Here is a 25229-nt window from a genome sequence, read left to right as displayed (position 1 = left end):
TTCATTTTTGAGTATTTCGTTATCCAAATTGTTGTGAATCAGGAGCAGACAAGAACATGCAGTTAGACAAAGCTATTAGATGTGACATAGAGGCTACAATCAGCAGGTTATGTGATTGCTGCTCCATTCTGATACATTCCTGTAGAGGACTAGATGTGCCAGTCAATTATAGGTTCAGGGTGTGAGGGACTGTTAGCTAATGTTGTAAACAGAGACCTCTCAGTAACGGGGAGGGGAAAAGGGGGTGAGGTTGCTGTGCACAATTGGTCCCGCCCACAAATCAGAAGGGAATTTCTATCTAGCTCCTCCCACTTTGCAGAAACAATGTCCCAGAAAATGACAGGTTTTTGATTTTGGCTAAAAACTACATAATCATAACTAAAAGACCACTGGAAGCACTTTTAAAATAGATCAAAAGATGATCACGGTGGGTCGGTGCACTTCTTAATCCTTCCCTGATTATTTCACTAAAAAAACATGGCATAAACAAACCAATTTAATTAACTTGTGTTGTACCCCAGGGCTTATGTTTAGGTCCCATACTTTTTAGAGCTTACATCCTGGTAGATTTATCACAAAATGTGGCATAACCCTTCACGGTTACGCAGATGATACTCAGCTTTATGTTTCCAGAAGTCTCCAATGCATCTTTAAATTATAGTTTGGATTTAAAAGGATGGGTGGTGGAGAACATTTGCAGTTCCACCAGGGAGAAAGAAAATGGGTTCAACCACACAACCAAACTTACAATCCAGTCAGCAACCCTGAGGTAAGATTTGATTCAGATCTCAACTTTTGACGCAGATGAACCCTTTCACAAAGAACTGCATTCTTCTCCTTAAGGTTTCCAGAGAGAAAGGATCTCTTTTTGATTATATCTGTTAATACATTCCTTCATCACTTGCAAAAAAAAAAAAAAAAAAAAAACTACTGCAAAGCTTGTGTTTCTGATCTTTTGAAACACGGGTCACACAAGCAGCAGCTCATAATTCTGCTGCACCACCGTTGATTAACTCCAGACATATGCAGCTCATTACATCAATGTTGAGGTATTTGCACTGACTTCCATTAAATTGCTTAATTGATTTTAATTTTTAAAAAGGGGTTTTCAAAAAAAGGGTCTAACATCATTTAGCAAAGTGCCATGTTAGTATTCTTGGAAACAGCCTCTTTTGGAACTCAAAAATGAAAACATTAATTTTATCATAAACTTTTTGTTATTTTTTGTTTTCATTCATTAACCTAAATATTTGTAACACTTCATTTTTTTTACATTTAAATCAGTAATGCACTGTTAAGACAGGCAGAAGTGACACTTTGGTCAGAGTCTAGATGGAAGTCTTGGTATTTACGGAGTTGGGGCGGCCATGGTGCAGCAGTAGGACGATCAACGCCCGAGCAGATGATTGCAGGTTCAATTTCTGCTTTGCGTCTGGTGGAAGGTTGGTGCCAGTGTTCAGCAGCAGAGCTTTTAGATCTGTGGGTGAATGGGACAGTGACTGTAAAGCGCTTTGGGCCTCTGAGGAAGGTAGAAAAGCGCTTTACACATATATGCCATTTACCATTTGCAGTACACCTGTCACTGGTTCCCCTAGTCTCATTTTGACCCAAAGGTGAGAGACTGGTGACCTACGGAACCAAATTGTCATTCACTGGTCATCCTACACAGTGGCAGCTAGAATACGCACCTTCATTATACCAACCCAAATCTCATCTGAATTCAGATCCAGATCAAGCTTTGCCTGAACGTCATCTCAATTCATGTTGGATTACAAGAGGAGAAGTAAATGGGGCGTTTTTTTTATTGAGGCTGCATGGCAGTGCAGTGGTTATCCCCCTTGTCTCACAGTGAGAAGGCATTGGTTTAAATCCCTTTCTGCATGGAATTTGCATGTTCTGCCTGTGCATACATGGGTTTTCTCTGGGCACTTATTGGTTAATTGGTGCCTCTACATTTTCTCTAAGTGTGCATGTGGGTGTGTGGCCATGCAACAGTTCAGGGTGTACCCCGCCCTCCCCCAACAGTAGCTCGGTTAGCTCCAGCTTGACCCCAAAAGGGATTCAGCGGATTCAGAAGATGAATGGATGGATGGATGGATAGACAAAAAAATAAGATGAATGGATGGACTTCTTTATTCATTCTTGTGTGGAATAGCAACCTATGTAATAACTTTAAAGGTTTTTTGGAGGTGCAAACTAGTTTATTGGAGGTGAAAAAAAAGTTTCATTTTGCTCCAAATTCATGAAATCAACAGACAGGAAAACACGAGGGAAAATTCATTTGGGGAATTTTTAAGATTTCTTCAGAAATATTGTTTAAAAGTTTTTGCACACTGTCACAGCTCATCAACATTTATTTAGGTTTTACTTGCTAATGACAGGTTTTTACATAAGGATGCGGTTGACTGATCAGAGTGTCCCTCTTCTTCCCATCAGCTGACAGATTAGACAAGTGACAGTAAACTACCATGACTTTGATTAGGACTAATTAGGTAAAAAGTTGGAACAAAATTCAATATTTAAAAACTCATCATGCTGTACGTGACGGTAGAAAAAGAGAAAATATGAGGAGAAAAACCAGCACACCATGAGGAAATTAGAATGTGGGTAAACTGTGATGAAATTTAATCAAGCAATTTTATCACTCATGTGAATTTTCTTTTCTTTTGTTCCAATTGCAGCTCTGCAGAGATCCTAAGAGGCTGGCTCTGGGGATGTTTTTCTTTTTTAAAGTTGCTGTAGTTCAGCCCACATAAAAACACATCAGTTTTCTTTGCCAAATGCACCATTAAAACCTCACTGCATCATAAACTGTGGACTTGTTCCTGAGATCAGGGCTGATTGCTGGCTTTCATTTTTGGTGGAGCTCATGCGCCATCATTTTATATTCAGAGTCAGCAATAATTCTTCTTCTTTGGTTTCCCATCACACACAACTCTGATCACAGAAAGGTCAAAGTTGATTTTTGGACAAAGTTTACAAAAAGTTTGAATCAGGATTTTAGGTCCTGTTGATTCATACAACATTTGGAAACAGAAATTTTAACTAAAAAGGCTGCAAGTCTTTCAAAGAAGCATCAAGTAAATTACTCTCAGAAAGATTTATTAGTAATTTAACATGGAAAATATAAAAGAGATGAGAAGTTACTTGAATTGTGTTTTTTTACTATTGCAATCTGTTTGTTTTGCACTGTAACCCTGAATAGCAAGTGCATTTCTCAGTAAGTTCCGTTCCTGTAATTCTGGCAGAAGTTAAACTAAAATAACTCTAACCATGTTTGTAAGATGAAAAACAGGGCTATTACATTCAAGTGCATACTTGACTTTTAGTTAAATCAATAAACAAAAAAAAAAAATACATATATATTTTTTTAATCCCATTTGTATCTCAGCTTTGCAGAAACATCTGGAATTTAAAATTGCATAAAAAGATTTGCAACAATAAAAGCAGAAGCTCCGTGAGAATAAAAAATGTAAAAAGAGGTAGGGTAAGTACTCTGCTTTCTGTTTATGCAACATCAACAACCAAATCAGCAATTCATTTGACTGCAGTGTATGTTTGGATTGCAAGTGTGAAGTGTGCAGGCCTCGGGTGGTCTGCTGCCTCAAAAAAGCCCGTTTCCTGTCGAATGTGACCAAACGTACGATCAACAGCATCAAAGATCTGCCAGATTCTGATCAAGTGTAGGAAAATGCAGCTGGGGCTGAGATTTCACTTCAGAGAGACACGTGAAAACAGGAAGCCACTGTGCAGAAGAGAAACCTTTCAGCCAGTTACACTCTCTGAACGTGAACCCGCTTCCCACCAACGGCCCCCAAAGTGTTACAAACTATTTTCAGCTTGAAGATGTCAGAAAAAGTCAGTAAACAAGTTACAGAGTTGACATTTGAGCATTTCCCTCATTGGAAGTAAAATTCCAGCATCCAAAATATTTAGCAACCTTACATTTGATTCAAAATGGAAAAATATATGATGGTTTCTTGAAAGTTTCAATAAAACAAAACGTTCTTCTCTATCTGATCAGACCTATTAAACTGTGGTGGGCTTTAATCTTTGCTTTGTGAAAGTGTGTTGTCTCGCTCTGCAACCGAAGACGAGCAGTCATTCAAAAACTAAGAGCTTGTTGTTTCAGTTCTATATTTTGCAGGCATGTGGACACAATGAAAACATTCCCTAAAGACATCTAGTCTCCAGCAGGTCATAATCTATTTAGTTGCAGAGCTCTCAGTTAGGTGTAGGTCATGATTTTCACTAGGACTTTTTAAATATTTGCCGCTTTGTTTCAGTGTTTCCTGAACCTTTGAAGGAACTTTTGGGACAGATTATTTCACATCCAACTTTCATAGATCAGCAAATACAGTTGACTCCTCTCTTCCTAACTGCTGCCAAGTTGTTTAGATACAACTCTGTAAAGAGAAGACATGCATTACTCGGTTTTTAAAGGGAGATGGGTCTTGTGTTTGTTTTCTCTTAAACTGGTCATTTCTAAGCTTCCGTTTTAGTTAGATTAAATCTTAAACCAGCAGAGCTAAAGAGCAACAAAAAAAACATTTAAATTTATAAATCATTTGATACATATTTGGTAAATTAACATGTACTGAAAGGATCAGTGACACTAGATTAATTAGAGCAGATACATTTTACTTTGGAAAGCAAAAACTGTTCTACAAAAAACACAAAAGTCCCAATAAAGAGTTTTAATCATATCTGAGCAAAAAATCCCTTATATGAATCACAACGAAGGTTCTCTTTTTCAGAACATTTTATTGAGCCAAGAGAAAATTCACATTTGAGCAAATATGAGATTTTCCTGAGGAAGGAATAACATCAAACAGGCTACAACAAAATACAAAACATCCCGTGGGAGTTCTTTTTTCAAATATATGCACATTTTATACAAGTTCCACCTTATTATTTCCAACTCATTACAATAATAAATGTCAAAAAGTACAAAACTAGCACTGCAGAAAATTAAATTAAAACCCACACCCAGTAATTCCCCAAGGAAAAGCATAAATAAAAGAAAAACACGCGACCATTCGAAAGAATTTTCACTCAAAAATCTGACAAATAAAAATACCTAAAAACCAAAGACAGCAGATATTTTTGTATATTTTTTAGGTTCTGCAAACACAATCAAAGAAATCTTTGTGCTCCTAGGATTAAATATTGTCATTTCATACATTTAAAACCCAACATAACTTCAGAAACACTGTGCAAACATCATCACTCAGACTATGGCGATAAATGAAGTTTTGTAAACAACACAAGCCCACGAGCTTGAAAACTGTGGGTTCTTCCAATACTGCCGTAATACTTTGCATAATTACTTTTTTCAGCTGAGAACACAAAAACCAGTACATACTTATTAAGAAAGCAAACAGTCCTTTCAGTTTTTCAGTAGTGAAGGTTCAAAAATGACATACAACTGGGAATGCTAACCCAAAAAGAACCATGACTGTTTTCTTTTTTTTGGGGGCAAATGAATACGAACAAAGAAACATACTACTTCCATCAGATGTCTGAAGCAGCATCTTCTGAACGCCATAGGGTTATTGCACATTTCACATCATGGGTGTTTAAAACGCCATCATTCAGAGCAGCGAATGAGCTTTACAAATATGCTCGAACTGCATTCATGTGTCTGAAGGAACTAAAAGATAATAAAGATAAGAAACCACACACTTAAGACGGAAACTCACAATCTCAAACATATCTTAACCCCTTCGTCACTGAAAACCTATTAGACGACATTTCTATTTTTATTAAGCACCATTAACAGTGAGCTGGAGGAGGATGCTTTCTGACAGCTTAAGGGGTTGAGGGGAACATCCAACAGTCCAGAGGCTCGGCACCACCAGAGCAGCAGCCCCCCCCCTGATGCTTCACCTCCAGTTGTGATACATATAGAAACCAGCAAACAACAGGTTGGAGGACAAACTTGCAAACAAAACTCCAGGCCAGATGAATCGCTTCAGAAAACCTACAAAAAAAGAAAGATGTGAGAATTACATAAGAAATTACTGACGATTTGTATGTTTCATGATTTGGTGATGTTGAACATGTATTTGCTGTCTTTAGTTTAGCTCGAGCCAAGTTAACCCCAAATGCATTTACTGCTTAGTTTACAGCTAACTGGAACCAGTACTCTAACATGTCACTGATAGGTAATCGCAATTAATTCAAAATCAGATCAATAAATTCTTTTATAATGTACAGCATAGACTGTAATGTTTTTTTCCTTTGGTTCAACTTTATTAGGACCTACAGTAGTTCTTTGCTGTATTGGGCCCCATCTCTCAGTCTTTTTTTTTTACAGCACACTGTTCTGTATCCCGATTGGCTGTAAACTTCATTAATCAACCTCCTCCGTGCTGCGTCTCTTGTACAGAATCCGTTCACCCCCCCGAATCTATAAATCTTTGATCGCAATCAGATCATTGTACTACTAAGGTTTGAACGTTGACAGTTTAAACAAGAGAGAAGATTGAGAAAATGATCATGTCTGTCTGAGAAAAGCGTAGAAAGTCGGTACTGAAGGTTTGTCGATTTCACCTATCACTACTTATTTTTAGAACGATAAACTTGGGACCACTGTAACAGTAAAAAACATGTCCTCTTCGATAAAACTGAAACGGAGTTACACATGACAAAACATGTTGCAGGAGTCATGAGAGCAGATGCCTTTGGCTGGAGGGATGTCCTCAGGACTTAGTGTTGTGGTTCCAACTTGACATGCAGAGGATTCTGAGGAACAGCTTCTTTTCTCCTCTTCAATTACGCTGCCGTCTCTTATGAAGGAACTCAGATCTGAGACAAAAAACCCCAAACAAAACAGAAGCACTTCATCAGAATCCACAGACAAAACCAGCAGAACATTTACAGGTGTGTGTGTGTGTGGGGGGGGGGAGTAGGTTTGTCCTAAAAGCACCCCTGATCCAGGTAATAAGCAGCAGGTAGGGTTTCTAAAAACCAGCAGGATGTTGCCCCTGAAGACTTGGGAGTCTGACACTGACCTGATTTACATTGGTAAAGCGCCATCTAGTGGCTATAGTTACAAACTGTGCAGAGCATGAGGTTCTTATCAGGGTCAGTTTGTGGGAAGTCTGTGGGAGGCCTCCTTTCATAAGAAACTAGTAAAGACTAACCGCACTGGAACAGTAATATATTTCAGAGCTAAAGAAGAGCTTGGTTAGTCACTGAAAAAGTCTAATAAAGACCTTCCTCAAACATTCAAAGGTTTATTTTATACAGTTTAAATATAGTGAAAATCTATCAAAAATATGAATTGACAGCAAACTGTAACTATTATACATTACAAGCCTCTGAGAGGTTGTCCGGATGATCACATAATTGGTTCTGTTTAACACCATGTTGCTGTAATAGAAAATTAAATTGGGATAAAAGAGGCTTGAAAGAGCAAAAGTAATTGGATGATTCTGATCTTTTCCTTGTAGATTTTGAGAGGTCAATAATAAAAAAAACATTAAAATCTGCTAGAGCATTGATTGGAATTTAGGTGAATAAATCAAATGTTTGTGTCCAGTTTTGCTCAAAGTTCTTATAAATAGATGCATCTGTGTTTCCCAAAACAGATTCCAAATCAGCATGAAGTGAGTTTAGCTGTTAATAATAGCCCCCTCTCACTTTTCTTACCATTTTGACAGTGAAGAGGAAAAGCGTCGTGAGAAAAACAGCCGCTGTAGACTGAGGACGCTGGCTCCACGTGCAGAGGAAACGGAGACAGAGGAGGCGTTGGGAGCTGAGGCTCTGAGGAAAAAAGGCGAAGCCTCTGCCCGTTGATGTTGAGACGAGCTGGGCTGATGAGGGGCCGGCGCTGCTGCGCAGAGCCTGAGCTGGATGTAACTGACCCAGCGACGGAGGGAGTTGGAGATGGGCCGGGTGAAGACGGCCGGCTCCCAGATTTGAGTGAAAAATAATCTGAGAAGAAAAAGTCCAACATTTTTAATCATCCAGGTAAAACGGGTAAATATTTAAGACGGAGCATATTATGATGACCATTCTACATACCTGAAGACAATGAGTCTTTATGTAGTGAGGCTGGTCTGCTGCCGCTAAACAGGTATCCAGAATCTGAAAATGAGAGCGGTAAAACATGCAGACAAACAATAAACGTCATTTTTCAGAATTATAAATGGTTTCCAAACTTTTCTTGCTGTGAAGCAGTTATTTTACATCCGTCTTTGGGTCACGGAGCCAGAAAACACACTGCAAAGTAGAGCTGGGCTCTGCAATGAGCGTGAGGTATGAAATGTAAAGTCTAATAAGAGACATCTTTATAGGAACACAGGAAAAAAACAGAAGAGAAGATGAGGAGGAAATTTGGATGAGCAGCATAAAAGAGAAGGCACATCTCATTTTATAGAGTAAATGTGTCATAATGGCATATTTTAAAGCTCATCTGTCAAACTCAATGCCCCCAGGCCAAATGTGGCCCACCATGTCATTTTATGTGGCCCGCAAGAGCATAAAAGGTTTTAATTTCTTAGAATAAAAATAAAAATTGGTGTGTATTCATATCTAAGGGGAATCAGACTTGAAATATGGGATTGGGCAACTATACGTTATGACTTAAATACTGTCAATATAAACTAACCTGTCAGAATCAAATGTAAAAGGATTTATGCTAGAGTAACAAGCAAACATGTTTTCCATGCAACAGTAATTGTCACTTTAAAAAGTTATAGTAACTAAATAATGAGTTATTTAACATTAAGGAGTAGTTACATTTATTTTTCATTACATTTAGTTACATGTATAGGTGATATCTGTCCCTTCAAGGACAGCCACTATGCTGATGTGGCCCTCGGTGAAAATGAGTTTGACACCCCTGGTTTAGAGGATGGATCAAATGTCTAAAAGTGGGGGAGAAAAAGGGTTCAGTTTAAAAAAAAAAAAAAGAGCCCAAATATCATAACATAACTACCGAAAGTTAATCCTAAATTCCAAATATTCACTTTTTTTATAGTAAAGACTAATCATGATTGGTAAAGAAAAAATAAATAAAACAATAAATAACTACCGTAATCACATGTTTAGATATTTTGATAAACGTATAGAGCCGTTTTAAAACAAAATTGTTAACTTTTGAATTTACAAAAGTGATTAAATTGATAAATATTCCACCTTTGCTCAGTTTAAATGACTTGTAAGTAATCATAGTTTTTCATAACCAAAAATGTTTTTTTTTAAATATAAACTTGCCAAAATGATTTTTAATCTTTGACTGAGTGGAATCAAAGTGACAACTTGTGGATTTAAATCAGATCACTCCTGTAGTTTGGTGTCGATACCCAGCTCTAAAGTGCTTTGATGAAATAGGTGCAGCCCCTGTGAAAAGCACATTTTTTAAAACTCACAAACGTCAGGGTTACCTGTCCTGCTGAGGGACGGGATAGTTCCCAGACAAAGGGCTCTGTTGAGGCGCCCAGGCAGAGAGGACGGCGAGGCTTTGCGGCCATGAGAGCCCTGATGGTGGCTGGTGAGCTTGAAGAGGTTAGGAGGGGGGGTTGGGATGAAGGAGTCTGTCGGGTCAGGAGTGTAAAAAACGGGCTGGCTGCAAAACGGCTGAGCTGCAGCGCGGCCTGCAAGGAATCTGCAACACAAGAGCAACGTAATGGTCCACTACCCCAAAGCAAAGTTTCAAAAGAAGCCTTTAGAGGGTCTGACGACAGCAGACTTCATGGTCATTTACCCTTATAGCATAAAAAAGGAACACAAATAATAATGATGTGAGGACTTTATACGTGCAAACAAAGATTCTTTGATTTCTCTTCACAGTTGAGATAAAACAAAGATAAGAAAAAATCTTAATAATGAAATGCAGAAAAACTGTCCAAAAAGTGTCTGAATACATAACATGCAAACCAGAAAAAGATGAACACATGCGTTCTAAAAACAAGCAGACACCATACTTCTTTCACCAACTCTTTATTCAGTTTCCTTTACAGCAAAGTATTTCTACAAAACTCTTTCCACCAAACAACATGAGTAAATCAGCACGTCAAACACAAAGCATGTTGGGTAAAATGATGAGAAATCCCTCTGTAAAGATGAAGCTTTGAAGTTGCAGAAGCATCCAGAAGCAAAAGTATGAGACAAAGCTCGGGCCCACTGGTCTACGCCGATTTAAAAGAACCAATTCAGCTAAACTGAGCAATGCTTTGGGTCTTCCAGTCCATATAAAACAGCACTCATAGGCTTCATATTTGAAAACAAAGCAATGAAACCATCAGCTTTAAATAAACTCCAATATCTAATTCATGATTTGATTTCCTTTGAAATTCATTTTATAGATTTTTCAGCAGAAAACCTTTTTTTGTTTTTAACTTCAGAATTTATCAAGTTAAACTTTTGTTCAGTTTTAATCCTTGCTTATGTAAAATTGTTTTTATATAGAAAGCTGACATCCAAGTCCATAGTTATTCAATTTGTATTAAATCAAAACATGAAATTTTGAATCCAATCAATTCAATGGTTCTCTGAGAGCCATCACTAACCCCCCCCCCCCCCCCCCCCCCCCCCCCCACCCCCAAACATTATAGAAAAGCTGTTTTTGACCCAACTACGTCTAATAATCACACAGCTTACATCAATACAGAGATTCTTCAGGTCAAACGACAGATAACATGACAAAAAATGAAATATTATCAAGATAATAATATCTATACTGGTGGTTTAAAGCAAGCAAACATGTTTGAATAGCTTGTAAAACACTGGAAACAGGACATTTCAATGCACTAGCAAAGAGTAAAAAAAACAAGTCTCAAGTACTAGAAAAAAAGCTGCATCTTTATCAATCACTTGCAGCTGATTTACACTAGACTATGTGTACATCTTTCTCACACAAAAAAATAGAGTGCAGTGTGTGACACTATTCTTGTGGGGGCAAGAAAAGTCAAATTAAAGCATTAAACTTAGAGAAGATTATTGTTAAAAAAATATATATATTTTGCAAAATTTTTGAAAAACTGACTAATTGTCAGTGTGTCAAGTTTTAGGATTACTACACAGCAATGGTTTAAAGACTGAAATTTATCTACAAGACAGAACGAAACATCACAATCTTTGAACACCAGATTTTAGTCACTTTGACAAAAAGACAAGCTAGGCATTTTGTCCTACTTAGTAATACTGATTTTTTTTTCACATTAACTAACAAATACAAAAAATGTTAATTTCAAAATACTGAAAGCATGCAATGATCATTAGTACATGTAACACAAAAAAACTAAGTTATTAGGAACTGCTGGGACAATTATTGTGTTAGAACTAAAGTGTTCTTTTAGAAACACACAGTAAAGGAGCATCTCCAGGATAAACAGAGGTTGGCCAAATGAGCACCTTATAATGTTAATATTCATTTCAAGCACTGATACCGAAAGGCCACAACAAACCACAATAACTACCCAAAGATTAATGAAGGTTAACGGCAACAGCGGCATTGTACCTTTCATCCAACAGATACATATCAGAAGGATTAGCTTTGAAATACGGTAGTTTTTACCAAAAGGACATATAAACAAACACACTTCAAAAGCTTATGTGTCACATGAGCACTTTTTTAAATGACATAATCAGTAAAAAGCTCAAATATACAACAAACTACAGCTACTTCTGTACTACAGGAACCTCTATCCGACTCTTACAAATTCTAAAGCTAGTCCCCCCTCTTACGAAAGTCTACTCAGAAGTGCTAAAGTTAGCTATGTTTTTACATTTCCTAAATATGAACCTCAAGTGCATCAGCCCACCATGAGTGCACCATAAAAACTGTGTGGAAAGGACAAATATGAACCGTTTCAATTAGTTCCACAACTAACTAATTAGTCTTTTCCTTGTTTCTGTGATCTGTCGGGAACAACTCAACAGAAAATTCATCAAAAAAGATGCAGAGATTTCAGTATTTAATCCAAACAACCAAAAATTGGCAATACTTGCAAAAAGTAATCGTCACATAGTAAATATCACTTATTTTCCAGCTTTTGAAGTAGTAAAAAAAAATAAAGAACAAAGATTGAGCCCACATATAAGGCATCAGATGCTGTCTGAACAGAGATCATGAGTGCAGACCTATATTAACATTAGTTCATTCAGGGACAAATATCCTGCTACCGTGGGCTTGACCACAACAGTGACAGGATCTCCACATACATGGATTGTGTGTTAACGGTCACAGTAGTTGTGACTGAAATCACAACAATCACAATATTTCATTTTACAGCAGTAAAAAGAAATATTCATAATCGTAACAAACGATTCACATAGCTTCATGTCCCTTTTTAATTTTTGCCATGCATATTCAATACATTCATCAAGACAACTCGTCATCTTCCTCCTCTTAAGCTGCACAAATAATCCATCGGTCAGTTATCCCTGCTGTATTTTAGTTAGGATCTCGGGACTTGCTGAGACTCTGGACGGGTTAGGTCATCCTCGGGGTCACAAAAACTATAGACACTTCTACAGCTACTCACGAGGGACAATTTAGAATCCCCAAAGACCCAGTCAAACAAGTTTTCATGCAGTAGAAGACAGCAGAGGTACATGTCCTAGCAGACGTACATTCATTAACAGTTACTGTCACAAACAAATGCATAAAGCAGCTCTCTTCTAGTTCTCAGTGAAAATCTATAGTTAAACAGTGAAGACCCGCATAAGAAGGTATCTAAGGTCTTCTTTGTTACTTAAAATGGAAAGACAACACAAACTAACACATTTTGATTATGGTCTGTTGTGTTTTCACAGGTTAGTGTTTCAAGCAGGTTCAGTAAACATATAACACATAAATGCAACACGTATTAAATAGGTACTACGTAAAAAAGTTATTGAAACAACACAGTGTGATGAAGGTACATGAAGCCAGAATCCTACTAAACTGGCTGATTTTTAACTGTAAAATTGTGTACGCTTGGATTAGTTTGTTACTGAATTAGTTACACATCAACTTAACACAAACTTTGACCCAAAAAATGTATGCTGTTTGATGGAAGTATTGGATAATATGCCTGAATTTCAACCTCTGACTATTATTAACGGTTTGGCATATACTCTTGCCGATTTCATGATGAAAATGGTCTTTGGTCTGTCTTGACCAATAAGTCACCCCCATAAATAAAAAGAGACATGAAAACAAACCAACAAAAACAAATCACTGGATGATTTTTGCAAAGTTAAATTACTTTCATAGGTAGTGTCTTGAAAACAGTTTACTACTCACGTCTTTATCTCACAGTTCTTTCTAACAGTAGTATGACAGCCATCAACGTAAAAAAAAAATTAGAAATATAGTATTTCTCATGATTTATTCATTGGTGATAAACAGAAAGTATCCCAAAGATTTGGGGTAAAATCCTTGTTTTGAAACTCAATGTCAAAATGAAACTACTGCTCAGATTCTGACCTTCGATATCTGCCTCGTCGTGGACCCAGCGGTCTGCGAGTCGCAGCGGCGGCAGCAAAGCTGATAAGGCAGCAGAGTGACGTGGTGACGAGCTTTGCTTTGTCCATCCAGCTCAGGGCATTTGAAAAGTAGCGCTCCAGCAGGTACAGGCACAGGACAGCAAACCACATGACAGAGGCCAGGGCATCAATTCTCCTTAGCCTAAAAATCAAGCAAAATGAATTTAACCCTCTACTGCAGGGGTCGGGAACCTATGGCTCGCGAGCCATATATGGCTCTTTTGATGGTCACATGTGGCTCGCAGACAAATCTTTAATTCAAATTTTTTTTCTTCATTAGACCAGTCCTTCTCGTGCGCGATGCGATGGCAGAGGCGCGCAGTAGTAGCGGTGCTTAGAGAGACAAATCTGCGCCAGCACTAGTATAAGTTTAAAATTGTCTATTAATTCACAGAGTTTGTACCACCCGGAAACCTGTGAATTGCCGTGCCTAAAACTGCGCGCTCCCGTCTCTGAGAAAGAGCGCGCAGTTGCGGGGACGGGATGTGTGAGGGAGAAAGCAGAGGGTGGGGCTGAGGTGTTGTGGGGACCGGCAGCAGGTGAATCGCGCAGGGATTGTAAATAGGTAAAACCCACTGCCTGTCACTCACTGCAGCGTGTGAATGTGTGTTTGGCTCCAGGTCCGCATGTGAGCAGTCTGTCTCACATCTACAAAACATTCATACCAACCTAAGATCACGTTTAAAGTCTCAACGCCTGCATGAAGCAGAAACTCACCACGTAAACCAGACTAGACCATCAGCAAAACTACCACGAGAAATACTCATCATTTATTAGAAACAGCATAACAATGTTATTAAAAAGAATCCACAGACTTATTGTACTTTAAAAATGTTGAAATTACATCAAATGCACACATTCACTTGTATTTTAGTTTTAAACATATTGTCGCGGACTGAGTTGGGTGGCTGTTGGGCCGCTTTAAAAGTTCTGGAGTACATGGAACGCATCGATCATGCAGAGATCTGATTGGCCCTCAGTTCTGTCGCTCAGCCTGTTGTTAGGTAGTTTGGACCAATGGGTTTCAGCTATGGGCCGAATAAGGGAAAGGGGAGGGCTGCAGCGGGAGCAGGGGAATATAAAGTTGGGAGACGCGCTCTCGTCTCGTCTCGGCGGGAGAGATTCAGGAGCTGCTGAATTAATTGTTCGGCGTTTGTTGTGGTCTGCAGTAACCAGAATTAAGAACCTTAAAAGAGGTTAAGTCTCCGTGCCTCAGTGTGGGAAAGGGACACTACATTATTGTATGGCTCTTTCGAAATTACATTTCAAAATATGTGGCGTTTATGGCTCTCTTGGCCAAAAAGGTTCCCGACCCCTGCTCTACTGCATAGCATTGCTGTAAGGCAGGGGGTGTCCACAACTTTTTGGCATGTGAGATACTTTTGAGACGACAATGTCTTAAAGATCTACCTATAAATAAATATGTTTAACATGTTGAGACGATTGTTTATATACTGATAATTCAAAAACTACACAGTAAAAGTACACAAATCTTTGTGAGGAAATCCTTTTATATTAGCAGATGAGGCGTTTTACTACAAAAACAGAAAGCAGCGACTATCGTACTTCATGCTCTGCTGTAAACCATGCAATGGGGAGAGCATGGCATTTCTAAAGCGCTGCTAAGAAATGTATAAATACAAGCATTTGGATACATTTTATAGTTTTGATGTTTATTAGCTGTTTGTTTGTTACTTTATGTTTATTGTATTGTAAAATTTGAATACAATACAATTGATGATCTGATGTTTTTACTATCCTCGTTGCACAGTGTTGCCTAGAAGCAACAAACCAATATTTGGTTTGGGGGGTGATGGATGATCAATTTTACATTTGATATTATATGAGGGACCCCAAATCTACCCAAAAAGTCATGCAACATTATCTTTTTAAATGGATATAAACCTGAAACAACACATTGGAAAAACTGGTGGCTCACCTAGTAGGTCCAGCAAGGAAGACGGCTGTGAGACACGTCAGTAGGCCGACAGAGACTATTGCCAGTTGGTTTTCCGCTCCATATTGACACGCTAGTTTGGCATTTTCAATAGCCTCGCGTGGCAGCAGCTCTAGAACGCTTTGCCACATGGGCATCTCTCCATTGGCACTGCCGTTGGTCGTAGATTCGTTGTGAGGTTTGGGTTTTGGGGGTACAACGCCGCCGCTTAAGGTTGGGGTCTCACTGGACGAGACAGGGTCTGGCAAGTCCCAGAATGTTGTAGCGAGCAGGACTGCACAAATCAGGAAGGCAAAGACCCGTAAGAGTATGACTCCGGTGAACGACGAGAGAAAAGGCGAGTTCTGTGGAAGACATGACATGCTTGTGTTGTAAACACGAATATTCGTAAACAGCCAAACAAGTAACAGCACAAACTTTGAGACAACAAAGAGAACAGAACACACACTGCACCATCAAGTTTAAACCAGATTATCAATGTCAATTCTAAACGATACATTTGTCCATTACTGAAAAACGGACATGAAAGAAGTCTTAACAGTTCCTACAACATACATTTAGATCAATCAGTTATGATCTTTATTATAAAGTCCCACTCCGATCATCTTTTGATCTAATCCAAAAGCGTCCTCAGTGGTCTTTTTATTATGATTTTGCCATTTTCAGCAAAAATCTATAAACCTGAATCGTTTTCTAGTACAGTTTATGCAGAGCCGCAGTAGTTCATTAGAAATTCGCCTTTGAGTTGTAGGCCGAACTGTTGGTGAGTACTTTAACTGGGTGCCGTTTTTTGGGACTTTACTCGTCTTTTTGATCGAGTCACACTAACCTTAATAAAGCCTCCCTCCGATTCACGTGTGCGTCGAAGCTGGTGGTTTAGGAGAGCTGTCCGAAGCTGACGGTTTTGATATTTAATGTAGTACTCCACAGCTGTCTTACATGGCCTGCATAATTTATACGTCTGCTCAAGGTGGTGCTTGAAGACCTCAATTTCCTCATCGTAGTATTTCTAAAACAGAGAGAAAGGCAATCTAATTAAGTATTAAAACAGTATTAGAAAATATTCCGTTTTAATTTCATGAATTGATAAAAATACATACATCATCCCTTGGTGTATATGAGGCCAACTGCTTTATCTTTGCAGACTGGTTATTATTACACTTCCTGCATAGCAGCATCTGACAATTGACCCAATGCAGACTTCTGGGTGTCTCAGATAAAGGTTGAGTTCCAGACACACCATGATTCAGATGTTCCGTGTACTGAGCCGGAATAGGCTTGTTGTAGTCCCCATTCTGACAGAGGAAAAAGAAAAAACATGTCCAAAAAAAAATTCCATGTGGTTCATAACATGCCAAGAAAAGCAAAAACATCATTGAAACTCACCTCCTGAAATCCATTATACTGGTCACAATTGGGACAATCCCAGCAGTTCCTGTTTCCATAAGGCACCACTGTGTTTTGGTTGCAGAACCAGCAGTTTACATTTGCATAGGTGGGCTTCTTCCTGGAGGTAAGATCAAATATGTTTTTTAGGCCAGTTTCAAACAAACTTATGAACAAATGTTTTCCCTCTGTGGCATGATAAGAGAAAGTAAAGTCAAATCTTCAAGTTTCACCAATAGATGAAAAAATTCTTCAATGCTTTTCAACAAACAGTGAAGAATTCTACAAATCACATATACAAGAATTAAGGCTCAATATTTGACTTTGAATTAAAGTTCAAGACAAGCATTGGGACTGTCCCCAAAAGATCACGGCAAAAACTCAACAAGTACAGCAGATGACCCTTTCCTTTGGCTTTTCTACATGAGATCTATTTGGTGCACTGTTTAGGCCAGGGGTCGGGAACCTATGGCTCGCGAGCCATATATGGCTCTTTTGATGGTCACATGTGGCTCGCAGACAAATCTTAAATTATACTTTTTTTTTTATCATTAGTCCAGTCCTTCTCGGGCGCGATGCGATGTCAGAGGCGCGCAGTAGTAGCAGTGCTTAGAGAGAGAAATCTGCGCCAGCGCTATAAGTTTACTATTATCTATTATTTCACAGAGTTTGTGCCAGCTGGAAACCTGTGAATTGCCGTGCCTAAAACTGCGCGCTCCCGTCTCTGAGAAAGAGCGCGCAGATGCGGGGACGGGATGTGTGAGGGAGAAAGCAGAGGGTGGGGGTGGGGTGTTCTGGGGACAGGCAGCAGGTGAATCGCGCAGGGATTGTAAAAACGTAAAACCCGCTTCCCGTCACTCACTGCAGCGTGTGAGTGTGTGTTTGGCTCCCCGTCTGCATGTGAGCAGTCTTTGTCACATCTACAGAACATTCAGACCTAAGATCACGTTTAAAGTCTCAACGCCTGAACGAAGCAGAAACTCACCACGTATCAACCAGACTAAACCATCAGCAAAACTACCACGAGAAATACTCATCATTTATTAGCAACAGAATAACAATGTTATTAAAAAGAATCCACAGACTTATTGTACTTTAAAAATGTTGAAATTAAATCAAATGCACACATTCATTTGTATATTTAGTTTTAAACAAATTGTCGCGGACTGAGTTTAACTTGGCTGTTGGGCCGCGTTAAAAGTTCTGGAGTTCAATGAACGCGTCAAGCAGAGATCTGATTGGCCCTCAGTTCTGTCGCTCAGCCTGTTGTTAGGTAGTTTGGACCAATGGGGTTCAGCTATGGGCCGAATAAGGGAAATGGGAGGGCTGGGGCGGGAGCAGGGGAATATAAAGTTGGGAGAAGCGCTCTCGTGTCGGCGGGAGAGATTCAGGAGTTGCTGAATTAATTGAAGGGCGTTTGTTGCGGTCTGCAGTAATCGGAATAAAGAACTTTAAAAGAGGTTAAGTCTCCGTGCCTCAGTGTGGGGAAGGGACACTACATTATTGTATGGCTCTTTCGAAATTACATTTCAAAATATGTGGCATTTATGGCTCTCTTGGCCAAAAAGGTTCCCGACCCCTGGTTTAGGCCATCGATTGAAAGCCTCTCAACTGAGGGTCCTGTCTGACATTATGCTTAATTTCTGGTTAACACTATGTTTGGGAAGAATATGCGAATGTAAGCCATGAAAAGGATATCCCTCACTAGATCTCCTGAGAAAAAGTTAGCTACCACCAGAAAAACAAAACAAGTCAATTTGTTTAATAATTAAACTGCAAAAATACTAATTTGTTACAAATCTTGATACAGCAGTTCAACCTTCTCCTTCTTGTGGTCATTTTTTACACTGTTTATAATGTATTGGTTTTTTTTAATTATTAAATAATTACTAGATGTTTTTAAGTTTTTTTTTTTAATATTAGATAAATCTGCAATACCATTTTCCTTTAATGCACCATTCCCTTCTTCATCATTTGATTTCATGTAATTTCTGTGCTATTCTTATATGTGGTTGAATGAATGTCTAAAGCCATAAGTTACATCAATCAATTGCTCTTTGGGAATTATAACAAGTCAAGTTTGTATCTTTTAAGCCAACCATAATGAATCCAGTTTACAGAAAAGTGATTTCACCATTATTCAAATATTCAATGGATGCACAACATAAAAATTTGAATATATTAGTTCCCTGGCTGCAGTTGTTAAAAAACTACAAATACACAATGATTTATGACATTGTTGTGCATTTTATGTTTACAAATAAGCTAAACCAATAATTTCACATGGAAAACTGTTAGCAATGGAGCTAGCAAAGTTAGCAATAGGGCTAGCGTTGTTCAACGTACAACTATTGCAAAAAATAAAATAAAACAGTAAATTAAAGATTTTTCTGACGTCGACAAATGAAAGTCAAGCATTCCTAAATTAGGAAAATGAACTTTATTGCAGACCCAAGTGCTAAGAATGCTAGCAAACCCGTCAACGTGACTACAATTTACCTTGTGGCAATTTTGTATATCAAAGCACCTCCTACGATAAATGCCGTAGCTCCAACTCCGCCATACATTAATTCCGGATGTTCTGACAAAAACTTATTAAACGTCTCCATGTTTGCCATAACCATTTGAGGGGATTAAACTGTTGGTTAAAGCACGACTAGAGCGCGCGCACGCTGGGAAAAGAAATGCCTCTTTTTTTGTTCACGCCCTGTAACGGAAGCGGATGTTACGTCACATTTGGATTAGTTTCAGAATACATTTTTTGTTTTGTAAGTGACTTGCAGTTACCTTATCAGGCCATTTAATCGTATATGAATATTGAATTCTAATAGTTTTTGAAAAAATATTAGTAAAATTCGATAATACTCGGTGAAAGTAAAGCAACGCCGAAGTAAGTAGAAGTAAGGCTGCACTTCTGACATCGTTTTCTTTTAATTTGGTGGGTATTTTGTTTGACTTCCGTTCAACCAATAATAAAAATAATAATGATGATAATAATAATAATGTATTAGTGAATGTGCGCAAAAGGTTTTTTCAACCTGGTGCAAGCTAATAAACCATAACCACATGTCTAGACGACTGTGAAAAAAAGCCGCATTCAATAGAGTTCATAAGGAAAGTCTCACAGTGTGTTTAAACTTAGTCTTGATCCTCCTTATAATTATAAAAATAAAACAGGCAAATCAATAGCAAAACAACAATTTATTTGAACAACCACGATCAAAATCAAACTAGAAACATCTAGACATCTAAACATCTAGAAAACATTCCAACGTTGTAACTGGTCAGTGCTTCAGTTGTCAGAATTTAATGAAAAAAGCCAGGAAGAAAAATAAATTAATAAATAAAGTAAACATCGGTAAAAACAAAGGAGAAATGGAGTAACAAAAACACTGTCTTTTGACTGTCAACTCATACAGTTGTATTACGATAAAACAAGAAGAAGCGGTTTTATCGATGACAGTACTTGCAGATCCTTATCCGAACAGAACCTTAACTTTTGTGAAACCTGAAACAGTAACCTTGACATAGCCACATCCGAACTGAAATGGTGAAAAGGGCGGATTAAGATGTTCAGGTCAGTCACGGGTCTGACTGGAAGCCCAGCGCCGGGGACTCTGTCTGCCTCCCGTAGGGCGCGAGCTGCTGGTAGCCGCACGCCACGGCCGCGCTGCCTCCATCCGGGCACATGGGCTGGGTGACTCCGCCGTAAGGCCATCCGTTGTGTGGAACCAGCACAGAGGGATGGCGGTGGTGGCCTCCGTACACGGCGTGCTGGAAGAAATGAGGAGGGTAGAAGGGGCCGCTGGGGGACAGACTGCGGGGTTGAGGAGAGACCACCTGCGGCGCCGGGTAGGCCGTCTGCGGGGACGAACCGGGCGCGCAAAGGCTCCAGGAGTTAGTCATATAAGCCGGCTGCAGGTAATGGTATAGAGGCTCCGGATACTCCACCGGATTCCCTGTCGTGCAGGGGGCACTGGGGGGTCTGTAGGTTCTCCTCACCCTCCTCCGCCGCCGATAGTTTCCCTTCTCAAACATGTCCTCACAAGCGGGGTCCAGCATCCAGAAGTTGCCCTTCTTGTCCCCTCCGTTCTCCCGGGGGACTTTGACGAAGCATTCGTTCAGAGATAAGTTGTGCCTTATGCTGTTCTGCCATCCTTTCTTGTTCTTCTCATAATAAGGAAACTTGGAGATGATGTACTGATAGATTCCGCCCAGGGTTTTTCTCTGGTCCCGACTGTCCTTGATTGCCATGGCAATCAGAGCCACGTACGAATAGGGCGGCTTCTCCAGCGGAGGAGCCTCCTCAGGCGTGGAGCTGATGTCCAGGAGCTGCACTCCCCGCTCACCGATGGGCTTCTCCTCAGCATCCATGACTCAGGTGGGCTTTGCCGGTGCGTCCTGATGGTGCAAAAGCGATGTCTGGAGTGGAGGAAACGCAACGATTGCGCACACAGGTGCAGACTCTCCACCCATAGGCTGTGACAAAAAAAGAAGGAAAAAAAAAACAAAAAAAACTGGCGCACACCTTCTTTCATCTGAGCCAGTTTCTCACGCTGTTTGAGCGGCAGTTTGTGCGAGTTCAGACGCGGGTCACAGGAGTCTGTTTGACCAGTGGTCTTCATATTTTTCCTTTGAAAAGACTCCATCAAACGATTAGTTTTAGGATCAGTGTTTGTGCAGGTGCGCATCCAAGTCCCGATAGTAGCAGTTTTTTCCAGAACAGTCCCTGCTCCTCCAGTACATTTACAGTTACAAGTTTAAAAAATACAAACATTCTACCGAATGATCTACCAAAAGCACATATATTTTTCACTTTTAAGCTGAAAATCATTTAAAAAAAATTATCAATTTAATTATAAAACATTTAAAAATATGTTATCATAGAACTTTTCTTCATTTTTGTTTCTTTGATAGCACTTAGGTGTTTTTTTTAAATCTCTCCTTTTTGCCCATGGCAAGTGTAAAAAACCTGTATGAATTACAGGATCAGTGCTTGGCCTTTCACACGCAGACCATATTTCACAGCTTCCTTCATTGTTTCATAGCTGAGATGCATGCAGGGTTTTTCCAGCCCGTACTGAGCCATAAGTGATCTGCAGAGACCAGAACACCACCCACACTCAGTTCGGCATGAGCAGCAGGACCAGTAGATACAGATCAGCTGCTCTCTCCAGACCTATATGGAAGCGATTCTGTAGCATAATTAAAAATAAAAGTGCTTATTCTGTCACTTAATTAGAATAATATTGAAAATGGTATTTTACATTTTATTTTCAAAAAGTTCTCTGGTAAATGTGTAGCAAAATTCATTTAGAAATGTCTAATTTGACAGTTAAAATGGATTAACAGAAATGCTTTTTCGTTTTCAAAATGTAACTGCATCAAATGACTCAAAATTAAAATGAAAAATCAATACTTCAAAATGCTTTTTCATTTTCTACTTAAAAAACGCTTATTCTGTCATAATTAAAAGGAAAATGCAAAGCGGGGATTGCATTTTTATTTTCACATCCATCCTGCGAATGGTATCGCATAATTCAATTCGACTTAGCATTTCTAAGCATTTCACAGAGCCATTTGGATCAGTTTCCCACAGAAATGAAAGCACTGGGAGCCGCAACACCATGAGTGTTAGAAAAAAATCGTTTAGCTGAAATATCGCTATAGTTCATTTGGCAATACTTGTATTGATTCAAAATGCTGTCGGGACATTTATTTATTTATTTTAATTATTGATGAACGTTATGTTTGCTTTGATCTTTTGTCCATTTTACACAACCTTGAATAGACTTTTCCGTCTATTAAACACCCAGAGTTAAGATAAGTGAGATAATGGAAAGAAATTCACTTTGATGGAGACTCGTTTATATTTTTTCCCTTTAAACCCAATTCCCAATTAAACCCAATAAAGTATATTAACTTTATGGATGAGAACTATTTTTATGTTAGGAAGCAGCTTTTAGTTTGTCTGGAATCATAAGCGGTGAGTCTTAGCCCCGCCTCTCTACCTGTTCACATCCTCTGCAGCTCCAGCTTGCAACCCCCCCCCCCTCCCCCCTCCAGCCGCTCCAGCCAGACAGACAGTATGTCTGCAGGAGGGGAAACTTGAAAAGCAAGTGTTTCTCTAGAAAAAGACCTGGAAAAGCTTCTCCTAATGCAACAATAACAGTTAAGCTGATTCACAGTTTTAGTGTAAACATGTTTGAGGATGCTGTTTTCTGTGAAGTCCCTCTTGGAACAAATAACCTTAAATACATCCTGCTATGCAAACTTCTAACGGAACAAGATTATTTTTCACCCTTATTTTCATATGATAATAAATACATTTTTAGAATATCCTCTCATTTCTCATCGGTCAAAATATGTTTGTCCAGTTTCTAAAGTGAGATGTTGGCTAAACTACTTATTTGACTTTAAATAAAATGGAATTAATTCCTTATCATGCAGATTTATGGCTAACCAATGTTTTAACATGAAATATTTCCAAACTTTACTGTATGTTTTCCTTTGATGACAAGAATACATTTTTAATTTTTAAGTGAGTTTACAGGTATCACAAATATTTGCATTATTGTTATTCCCTCACATTTGAAACACAGAGGATATAGGTTCATTTTCAGGTAAACACCCAGAATGACAACTATTTACCAAATGAGAAACATCTTTGAGCTTCGATGTTAACTATAACTTCAGAAAAATCTCCAAAGAACCATTTAAATGCAAATAGTTCAACTGTACACATTTCGGCGCCTTTCAGCGAAAATTTGACCCCCGTCGCATACTTGAAAAATCACCAAAATGTGCACACGCCTAGGACGAATTGAAAATGTATTTTCGACAAAGTGAACGTCACCCCCGAAGATGATGACATCACAACGAAGGATCCCATAAAAAAAAAAGGAATCAACCGAAAATCGCTTATGGGGACGAAATTTTTTTATTTCAAAATAGTTACGAAACCAAAACACACGTGGTGGGGATAGTCCAAGAAAGTTTTGAAATCATTATGGGACGGCAACACGACCTACAGCTTGGCAGCAATTTTTTGTCAAACTCTGAGAATTGCCGAATTTTGTGTTGTTCCAAAATATGAGAAAACAACACTTTTATTTGAGTGATTTTCACAAAACTGCACACACTTGCTGCCAGCTCCAGTCTACAAACACCACAGAAGTGTTGTTGACCTTTGACCTTGGGAAAAGGCCGCCATCTTGCATTTTTAAGAATAAGCACCTTTACTTCCAGATGCAAACGAAAACTCATCCTAGGAATTTTAAGTGATCGTCTTGTAAATACTCAGACATCCATAGCAAGGTGCTGGACAAAGTTTTGGAATTAGAAGCTGTAGATTTTGAACGGCGTGTCCCTGGCAAATTCGCAACCGTTGCGATCTTAGCTAGCTTGCACATTTTTTATCGGAATGTTGTAAAAATGAAATATGTGATTTCCTGGCCCACGCTGAACATAACGATGTAACATACAAGAAGACTGATAAAGGAATGCAGGCTTGGAAAGCAAAAAACCGTAGCAAAAGCACGTGCTGGCTTGGCAAAAAGGAAAAAATTCTGATATTTTTTTTTGAGAATTAACTGAGGAGACCAATATATTCCAGTCGGCGATATCCAAAGTTTTGGCGGTGGTGGGGAGGGGAGGGTTGCGCCTGCGGGCCATCCAACGCCGCTTGAGGCTTTAATTTTATTTTTATTCCAGAAATTCTGTTTTTCTTTTTTTTTTATTCTTCTGCACACTTGTTGTTCTTGGCTCCTTAATGGTGACATAAAGGTTCCTTTATCCTCACCCATCTCTAGGGTGTTTTAACAGCTTAAACCAAAAAAGGAGATTAAGCAAACAAAGCAACCGTTACATTAAACAGAAATATAGTTTTGTGCAAAATCTAAATATATATCAGCTAAATAAAATGAGAAGTTTTGTAAAAGGGAAGGTTTAAAATTTAACATTAGTAATGATCCAACAAAGGGGTTTTGTTACCACTCAGTGCGAATATGTGTAATAAATACAGTTTTTAAACAATTAATGAGTTTAAAAGAAGGAATTCTTAAACTTAGGCAGGAAGAATGAGTTTTGGGACATTTCTGCATCTGATATTCTTTCCTGTTCCTAAACAATGATAGGAAACTGCAAAAACTCATTTTCACTGTGGTCATTTTAGTCAATTGAATTGATTTATTTACATTGTGCTGTCCACATCAGACAACTTTTCTTTAAATTAAATCCATTCCGTTACCATACCTCAGTTGGACTTGAAGAGCCCAAAGCTTGAAAGTATTTATAGGCATGACAGATTTCTTTTTCCTGGTACTAAATCTGAGCTTTATGTTGTGTGCTGGGGTGACCACAAACCAAAGACGTCCATTAAAAAAACCAAAACCAAGACCTATCA

The 25229-nt window shown here is 38.8% G+C and overlaps 2 protein-coding genes across 2 annotated transcripts; both read right to left on the bottom strand.

The window, feature by feature from the left end:
- Positions 1–4744: 4744 nt before the first annotated feature.
- tmem201 (transmembrane protein 201) lies at positions 4745–19545 on the bottom strand. The gene is made up of 11 exons (XM_023956533.2): positions 19325–19545; positions 16826–16946; positions 16540–16734; positions 16269–16448; positions 15422–15783; positions 13424–13624; positions 9396–9616; positions 8032–8094; positions 7657–7941; positions 6685–6810; positions 4745–5983 (listed from the first exon to the last, which is right to left on the bottom strand). The coding sequence occupies exons 1-11, from the start codon at positions 19447–19449 to the stop codon at positions 5886–5888; spliced, it is 1977 nt and encodes a 658-aa protein (XP_023812301.1). The 5' UTR covers positions 19450–19545; the 3' UTR covers positions 4745–5885.
- A 463-nt stretch (positions 19546–20008) lies between these two features.
- On the bottom strand, positions 20009–21342 carry foxl2l (forkhead box L2-like). Its single transcript, XM_004070665.5, has one exon. The coding sequence runs from the start codon at positions 21197–21199 to the stop codon at positions 20408–20410; it is 792 nt and encodes a 263-aa protein (XP_004070713.1). The 5' UTR covers positions 21200–21342; the 3' UTR covers positions 20009–20407.
- Positions 21343–25229: the final 3887 nt, after the last annotated feature.

This window comes from Oryzias latipes, chromosome 7 (genome assembly GCF_053564925.1).
Source record: "Oryzias latipes strain Hd-rR chromosome 7, Olatipes_Hd-rR_3.1".
Classification (NCBI taxonomy): domain Eukaryota; kingdom Metazoa; phylum Chordata; class Actinopteri; order Beloniformes; family Adrianichthyidae; genus Oryzias; species Oryzias latipes.
This window is presented reverse-complemented; position numbering and strand designations above follow the sequence as displayed.

Coding starts and splice junctions, on each gene's coding strand:
- tmem201 (XM_023956533.2), bottom strand. CDS start 19,449: ATGGTTATGGCAAACATGGAGACGTTTAATAAGTTTTTGTCAGAACAT. Junction 15,784..16,268: donor CGGAGGGAGGCTTTATTAAG/GTTAGTGTGACT, acceptor TGTCTTCCACAG/AACTCGCCTTTTCTCTCGTC. Junction 6,811..7,656: donor TCCTCTTCACTGTCAAAATG/GTAAGAAAAGTG, acceptor TTTTTGTCTCAG/ATCTGAGTTCCTTCATAAGA.
- foxl2l (XM_004070665.5), bottom strand. CDS start 21,199: ATGGATGCTGAGGAGAAGCCCATCGGTGAGCGGGGAGTGCAGCTCCTG.